Source organism: Gossypium arboreum, chromosome 10 (genome assembly GCF_025698485.1).
Source record: "Gossypium arboreum isolate Shixiya-1 chromosome 10, ASM2569848v2, whole genome shotgun sequence".
Classification (NCBI taxonomy): domain Eukaryota; kingdom Viridiplantae; phylum Streptophyta; class Magnoliopsida; order Malvales; family Malvaceae; genus Gossypium; species Gossypium arboreum.
The window spans coordinates 3,818,328-3,827,260 of record NC_069079.1 but is presented as its reverse complement, the minus strand read 5'-3'; the positions used below and the strand labels follow the sequence as shown (position 1 = coordinate 3,827,260).

Here is an 8,933-nt window from a genome sequence, read left to right as displayed (position 1 = left end):
GAATGTTCAAAAAATAAAATAAAAAAAATAATACAATTTTTGTTCTTTATTTGTATTTGCTGTTGTGTTTGCCTCATTTGTTTGCAAGTACGGAGCATGTATTGGCGAGTCTGGGTCATTTGTCTTGGCGTGGCGTGGGTGGCTGATTGGACATCTGAGTGTACAGTCTTTGGAGGCTTATCATGGCGCAAAGGAGAGAACCCTAGAGTTCTGCCTGTTCTAAAATTTTTGGGCCATTTGGGCTGATGTAATTTTGGGGTTTAATTTGGGGTTATTTAGGTTTTAGGGTCTTGAATTAATTTTGGGCTTTGGACTGTAAAAGGACATTTAATTAATTATTGGTTTTTTGTTTCTTTATTTTGTATTTTGATTCTAACGTGGACTAGGCAAATTGGCCTGTTTACAATATTATTTTAATATTTAATAATTTTATACATTTTTATTTATTGAAATTTTTATATAGTCATCTTCATATTATTTTAATGTTTACATTAGAGTAGTATTATATATTTAGTATAAGTGTATTTTTTAATGTGTTCTAAATTACATAATATACAAAAATAGTATAATATAAAGTATTATAAACGTAAAAACTGGTCAGGCCGAGCTGGGCTTGAGCCTTGAATGTTCAAGCCCAAGCCCGACCCATATTTTAAACGGGCTTAATTTTTTACTTAAGCCCATTTTTCGGGCATAAATTTTTACCCAAACCCTCCCAAATTTTGAACGAGTCTTCAGGCGTAGAAAAATAGCCCTACCCATGAACCGGACCAATAATCGAATCGATTAAGTCATCAATTCGTCATTCAAATACCTGATACTGGTTTTTAAATTAACTAGTTCAATGTTGTTGTCCATATTGATATTTCGATTTATGATAAAATTTAGTTAAAACTCCTTGATGGATGTATATGTATACGGGATACCTCATTCACTTTATAAATAGCAAGTAAGGAGAATTTTTTAAGAAAATAGTTGAAAAAGCAAAAGAAGAAAGGAGAAATGAAAGATGAGGGATGATGACAACATCAATATGGGAAAACGTTATAGAAGGAAGGCTCACACACACACTAAATGAAAACAAATAATAGTGAAGCGCTTTTATGGGGAAGGTAACGGCCACGAGAACTCCTCTGTTCTTCCAATCAAAACTTCTCTGTATTTCTGTTTTGTACCTCTTCACCACTCTCTTCCTTGCCTTTTACCGCTCCGTCTCCCCCACCACTTGCCTCTTTCGATCGTCCCCTTCCGACCCTATTCAATCCCCTCTCTTTTATTACCCTTCTTCCTATGGAGAACACAAGTATGCCATCACCACTCACCGCCATTCTTGTTCCTCCCCTGTTTTTTTCTCTGGTATTTCCTTTGATTTCTTTTTTGTTTAATGCTTCGGTTTTCATGATTTATTTAGTGATTTTGGGCTAAAGGGTTTTTTTGTTTTGTGATCAGATTATGGAATGGTGGTGGGGGAGATCCATAATTTATGTACGAATTCTTCAGCATTTTTGCCGGCTCTGAGGTATTTACATGGGAAAGCCGATTCTTTTGGAGGAAATTTTGAAACCCAGAAGAGATTTTCTTACTTTAATTATTCCAATGATGAAATTAAAGTCCCTTGTGGATTTTTAAAGGAGTTTCCTGTTAGTGATTCTGGTTTGTTTCTTATTTTAATCTAAATTATTCTTGAAAATAATGCTATAATTATGATCTAACCATGTTCTGTTAATATCCATTGTTATGGTTGATTTCTCTTGTAACTTGTTTGTTTATGGTGTAAATTCAGATCGAATCGCCATGGAAAGCTGCAATGGAGTTGTTGTAGTATCTGCAATCTTCAACAATCATGACAAAATCCGGCAACCAGTAGGCCTCGGATCCCAAACCCTAGTCGACACATGTTTCTTCATGTTCATGGATGATATAACCCTTCAAGGACTCTACGAACATAAATTAATCCCACAAAACTCGCCCGATTATAAAGTCGGTGTTTGGAGAATCGTTAAAGTTTTCTCCGAGAAACTCTACGAAAATCCGGCAATGAACGGCGTGATACCAAAGTACTTAGTTCATAGACTTTTCCCAAACTCGAAATTCAGCATTTGGATCGACGCGAAGCTTCAACTAATGGTCGATCCGTTGCTGCTGATACATTCTCTCGTTGTATCGAAGGACGCGGATATGGCGATATCGAAGCATCCATACTATGTTCATACAATGGAAGAAGCGATGGCCACGGCACGGTGGAAGAAATGGTCGGATATCGATGGCTTGACACAGCAAATGGAGACTTACTGTAAAAATGGATTGCTGCCATGGACTACAGATAAGCTACCTTACACCACAGGTAAATAAATTCGCTTTATCTTTCTTTCAAACTAAATTTAATTATTTCTTGATGATATGCTTTACGAAGAGACAAAATTTTGCTAATTAGATTCTCATCCTCACACTAAACTTAATTGGTCAATCTAGCTTTTTATTATACAAGCTGAGCTGTATGAACAATGGAATAATTGTTTTATTAGGTTTGGTTTTAATAACCCACCAAATCCATTATTTTAATTTGTCCCAACCGAATGAAATGCATGAATTGTTATACAAGTGTGTTTTTTTTAATGTGCTTTAGGTTTCTGATCATTAGAAATGAACATTAATTAGCACTATGGTTCATTTTGACAATTTGGTACCTTCAAGATGCAAATCATGACTCCTTTGCGTAGCTGTGACGTTCCTTGTAACTCAATTCATAATCTTAGTGGCTTTAGCTGAGATAATACATGAATAACGTTATTATAACCTAAGAAAGATACATGTTATCATTAGCATTTCCCTTGAGCTTTTTCTCTACAACTGAGGAAGGTGAATAACTATATATATATATATATATATGTCATAGTATCGTATGTTTTACGCTTATGGATAGAATTAATAGAAAACAGTTGACTTGAGGACTGAAGATACACATTTAAAAAGTAGCACTAGAAATGATGAAATAGTAATAAATGGAGTTTTTATAGAATTTAACCAAAAAGGAAGTTGGGAAGGGTAGTTTCAACAACATATACTAACCTCTCTTCATATACTTATATATGATTTTTAACATAAGTTCTAACTTGGCGGCTAGCTACTACACATATAGGAATATGATAGAAAGCCCCAACAGGGTGGTCACACAAAAGGACAAGATACCCAACGGGGTGGTCACACAAAAAGAAAAGATACAAAAAAACGTCTTAATCAATCAAAATAAACATGTTACATGCTTCCTTATCAAATACCATTTCAGATATGAGAGATTTTCAATAGTGTTAATGTGTGTGGCTTTTTACATGCACACGTAAAACCCAGTCGTATTCATATATTATAACATAATATTTTTGTCTTAAATTTGATTGGTTTTGGGCTTGCAGATGTGCCAGATAGTGCATTAATATTGAGAAAACATGGATTGGGAAGCAACCTTTTCTCTTGCCTTTTGTTCAATGAGTTGGAAGGTTTTAACCCTAGGGACCAACTGGGTTTTGCATTTGTAAGGGACAAGATGAACCCAAAGCTGAAGTTGAACATGTTTGAAGTGGAAGTGTTCGAGAAGATTGCTGTGGAATATAGGCACAACCTTAAAAAGACTGGGAACGTTAAAGCTGTTTCGATTGGTGGGGGCGAATCTAAGAAGACCAAAAGGGAAAGAAGCCATGGGCATTTGGTTTTGACTGACAGTAGTTGTCAGAATTATCTTTTGAAAATGTGGGGTGAATCCCATAGTTGATTTTGTCTTCTTTTTAAGTATCAACACCATGTAGTACAGAAAATGTCAATCAACAGTTATTACAGAAATAGATATATATATATATAATTATTGCATTAAAACATTGGTTTACCGAAAATAATTTAGTCTGTTCTAGAAAGACAAAAAGAAAAAGCTAACCAACAAAGGGACAGTTCACAGGGAAAAGCTGACAAAAAGTACAGGTTGGCAGGGTATCGATTATCCTTTAATGTATGATATTTCGGCTGGGGCAGTTGTTTCTTTCATCCACCCAAGGCATAAAATTAAAGAGTAAATAATTTAGGTCAAAATTATTACTCTCATTTTAAATCCCATTCAAACAATTGAATTACATTTTTAAACTATTAAATTATTAAATTTATTAAATAATATATAAATAATTTTAAAATTAAAATATAAAATAAAATAAAAAAAAGTGAATGATAAAGTTTTTGTATAAGTTTTGAAAATTTTAAAAATTAAGATTTTTACATCATCTAATTTTATAATATTTATTTTTTTAACTTTTCATTTTAAATTATGCCACATAAAATTTGACATATCATTTAACGACTATATTAATGATTTTCATAATAAAATGACATTATCAATATAACCTTGATAGGTTAGAGATATAATTAGGATGTTTTAAAATTTGATGACCAATTTAGAATGAAGGCCACAGTTTGGGGATGTATGGTGCAATTAACTCAAATAATTTTTATACACTTTTTAATGGTTAAATTTTGCTATTAGTCCTTATACATTGTGAAAGTAGTGGATTTAGTCCATGTACTTTGATTTGATCAATTTTAGTCCTTGTACTTTTTGAATTGGTAAACTTTTGTCCCATGCTTTTCAAAAATTGAAATTTTAGTCCTAACCCAAACAGTAACAAATAAATAAATTTGTTTGGTTAAATTTAATTACTACTCTTGTACTATGCATATGGTTGTAGATTTACTACATGTTCTACAATTAGATCATTCTAAGTCCCTATACTTTTCGAATTTTAAAGTTTCAACCTTGATGTAAAATGACAGGTACAAATCCATTAACTGTATTTTAAGTAAATATGAAAATCACAAGGTGACATGACATGATATTACACATATGATAGTATGTTTTTCGTATCAAATTATGGAAATAACAAAAATTACCTGAATGAATTTAATAGTTATTGTTTGGTGAGAATTGTAATTTTAAAATTTAAAAAGTATAGGAACTAAAAATGACCAAATTAAAATATAGGGACTAAATCTACAACTTTCACAAAATATAAGGACCAATATCAAAATTTAACTTTTTAATTGTTATACATAAATATTTATTAGATTGAATGATATTGTTAAACATCTTTTAAGTCCCATCTATCACATCCCCCATTTCTTATAGCCAGCCTATACATCGCAGGGTATCATGGTGTGAGCCCACCAAAAGGTCCCCTATACCCTGTACATGCCCTTGAAAGGCCACAAAAATAGAGAATCTTCTTACACTTCTTCTATCTTCTTCTCCCAGAGGAGAGCAGCTTCTCCCTTTCTTCCACCATACTTCTAACACCATTTGGTCTTATGGCTCTCTTCCAAACTATTGGTGCAATGAGTTTGGACTAACTCTGATCTCTAAAAATTAGTCAAAGTGGCTCCTCCCAATGAACGCACCCCAAAATTGAGATCACTCCTGGATTTACGGTGAGTTTTAGATTTGAACTAGGTCAATTTCTTTTACTCATTCATCTAAAATTGGCATCAAATAATTCATTCCAAGGTATTATATATTGGCATTTTTGGCAAGACCATTGGCCGTAGCTTCAATGGCCAACAATTCATCCCATAGGAAGCCTTTCATCAATTTCTCAATAGGGATGGCTAGCTCCATCTTGCGAGCTAAATATTAGCTACCAAAAAGAAAAAAAACCTCTAAAAAATGCCAGCTCTGACCTAAATACTAGTTCCCTCATGCTGAGTTACTTACAAAAAAAAGTATCTCAAATATGAGAGGTCCACGTGCGAACCAAATATTAGCTCCAACTTGCGAATTCATGTTGTTGTGATTAAGCTTTTGGAACGTCAATTAAAATAATAAATTTTGTAAACATTAAAGATTAAATTTGTTAAACTTTTTAGATTAAGGATCAAATAGATAAAATATATAAATATTGGAGTGTTAAACTTGTTACTATAATAATAAGAAAGCCTAAATAGATAATGACAACTAAGGGAGCGTCACTAAAATATTTAATTTTGAAAAGTTGAATGATTGTAATAGTTAAGTGACGATAATAAAACCAAGTGTATAGTTTAGTTAATATTCTTGTAGTTTATTTTTCGGGGTAAACTACTTATTGTAGTTGGTCACCCAACTTTTAGGGCGCTTTCATTTTTGTCTCTCAAAATGAAATCTTTGCAATTTCATCACTCAACTTTTAAGGCGCTTTAATTTTAGCCATTCAATCATTGTATTAAACTAAAATCATGCATCAAAAATTATCAAATTGTACTTGTTTATCACATTGCTGAAAATTCTAACATTTTTCAATATTAAAAATTTAAATTTCAAAACATAAAAATCAATTAAATAAATTATTGAAAATTTTTATCCCTTGATAATGTTAATCGATTTTTACTTTAAAATATTGAAATTAATTCAATTAATCTCCTAAATTTTAAAATTTTATTTTATGTTTCCTATTATTTTTAATGAAATCAACTCGATAACTCATATTTAATAATTTTCTGTAAAACTTAAATTTATTTTGATTAATTTAATTAACTGCTTATTCTTCGTTTGGGTAAAGAAATGATGAAAAAATTTTGAATTTTGTTTGACATGGAAGATAAAATTAATTATAAAGATTTTGCTTTGCTTTTAGCTTAGTATGAAAGATTCAAGATCATATAATAAAAGAAATTTAGATTATATGTACAATTATTAAAGATGATTTATTTGAATTTATTTTAATTTGGAAACATAAAATAAAATTTTAATATTTAAAGTGACTAAATTAATTAATTTTAATATTATAGTAACAAATTGGTTGATACTATCATACAAAAATTTTAATAATTTATTTAATTGATTTTGAAGTTCTAAAATTTAAAATTTCAATATTGAAAAAAATTAGAATTTTTGGTGAGGTAAACAAGTACAATTTGACAAATTTTAAATAATTATTTTAGTTTCTACTTTTTATTTTAATCTTTAATATTTTTTACCCTGATCAATATTAAAAAAAAAAAGATATTTTTTGAGTGACCAAAATGAAAGTGTGAACATGATGTGACATGTACTAATTAACTGACGTTAAAGATTTACTGGTTGGATGGCTAAAATAAAAGTGTACTGGTCCAAATTTGATCGGGCCTAAATCAGCCCAATATACCTAAGCCCAAAACTAACCCCAAAGACCCAGACCCGATTACAAACAAGCCCAAACCACCAGCAGAAAAAAAAGAAGCAGCAAACCCTAGGGCCACTTGCCTCCACTTGCACTGCCTCCGTCCCATCATACCATCACCTGCAAAACAAACAGAGAGCAAAAAGCACGCAAAAGAGAAGCAAAACAGAGCAGAAGCAGCAGGCAATAGCAGAGATAAAAAAAATATTTCTTTTGTAATCGGCTATAAAATCGAAAAGGAAATCGAACGAAATGGGGGCCGATTGTATTTGAGAAGGGGAATTTTGGGGATACAAAAAAATTGTATTTACACACAAACACCAGCAATCAAAGAAGAAATAATACAACAAGGTTGTATCAAACGATTTTTGGCAGAAATCCGAAGAAAGAAAAGAAGTTCAAAAGGTTTTTGCTCTTATTTTTTGGGTTTGGAATTTTCGGCTTTTCTATTTGTTTTTACTCTATTTATTTTACAAAACACGTTTTAAACAAAAAATGGGCTTGAAATAAATAAAAGAGGAGGGGAAGGAGCTCACCTGGAAAGCCGTCTGTTGTTGCCATGACCGCCATCAACGGTGGAGGAGGGCAGGACCGACGGTGGCATTAGAAAGGGTTTGAAACCCTGGTAGAGAGAAGAAAGTTCCTGAAACTTTCTTAAAGTCGGCTGAAAATGAAGCAATAGAAGAAATTTTAGGGGCTTTTGTGAAGAAGCAAACGACGTCGTTTGATGTGTGGGTTCAGAGGCTCAAAACGACGCCGTTTTGGCCCCTGACCCGTGTGACCCGACCCGAGTATAGGGAGATTCGCGTGTTTTAGACCAAATAGTCTATTTACGCGCTAAGCCCCTCCACGTTTTTAAATGTTTTTAAATCCATTCTTTTATTTTTTAATTTATCCCTTTAATCTTGATTCTACCCCATTTTGGTCCACCCGATAGCCACGCGTACATGTACAAGAAGGGATATTGTCCCATTCAGTCCTTACCTTTCGATGTGCTTTGTTTTGGGCCTGGTTTTTTTATTATTTGCGATTTGTGCCCTAAATTTTCTGTTTTAAATTCAATTAAATCCCTTTCTTAATTATTCTGCTGTTTTACTATTATCTTAGTTATCATTATTATTATTTTTCATATATACTTATATTATTATTATTGCTATTATTATTATTAATATTATTCGATTTATTATTATCGTTATTATTTTATTATTACTATTATTTCTATTATTATGGCTATTATTTTATTTCTTTTTGAGTCTATTTACTTACTATATTTATATTTTATTAGCATCTCATTACTATCATTCTTACTTAACACTCATATATATATATTAATATTATTAATAGTTTAATATTATTGTTTTTAATGTGTGGGTATGTCGTATGTGCATCCTTTTGACATGTATACACTATGCTCCATGTCATATATATATATATATATATATAGTATATTTGTTCTTTTAAACATTATATATATTTTTATATACATTAAGTCTATATATATATATATACTTATTTTTTATTATGTATATACCTTTAATATTATCATATACCTTTATGTATATATTTATATAATATTATTAATAGTTGATTCTTATCATTATTATTTCTAATATGTACATACCATGTAAATATTTCAATATTACACATACATTTTCATATTACGCTTATATATCTTTTAATATGGTATTTTTACTATTACGTATGTATACATTACTATATATATATTTTTATTATTAATACGTATGTATTTTAATACATATATGTATA

The 8,933-nt window shown here is 31.0% G+C and overlaps 1 protein-coding gene and 1 long non-coding RNA gene across 3 annotated transcripts; one reads left to right on the top strand and one right to left on the bottom strand.

Annotated features, from left to right (window-relative positions):
• Positions 1–948: 948 nt before the first annotated feature.
• LOC108463391 (probable hexosyltransferase MUCI70) lies at positions 949–3,867 on the top strand. Of its 2 annotated transcripts, none has more exons than XM_017763336.2 (4): positions 949–1,112; positions 1,450–1,653; positions 1,784–2,344; positions 3,411–3,867. In XM_017763336.2, the coding sequence occupies exons 2-4, from the start codon at positions 1,458–1,460 to the stop codon at positions 3,764–3,766; spliced, it is 1,113 nt and encodes a 370-aa protein (XP_017618825.1). In that variant the 5' UTR covers positions 949–1,112; positions 1,450–1,457; the 3' UTR covers positions 3,767–3,867. The 2 variants fall into 2 exon arrangements, with proteins under 2 accessions (XP_017618825.1, XP_017618824.1); XM_017763335.2 differs by having other exon boundaries at positions 949–1,356.
• Positions 3,868–7,067: 3,200 nt separating this feature from the next.
• On the bottom strand, positions 7,068–8,035 carry LOC108463034 (uncharacterized). Its single transcript, XR_001867979.2, has 2 exons — positions 7,703–8,035; positions 7,068–7,286 (listed from the first exon to the last, which is right to left on the bottom strand). It is a non-coding gene; the product is annotated as an uncharacterized LOC108463034 (long non-coding RNA).
• Positions 8,036–8,933: the final 898 nt, after the last annotated feature.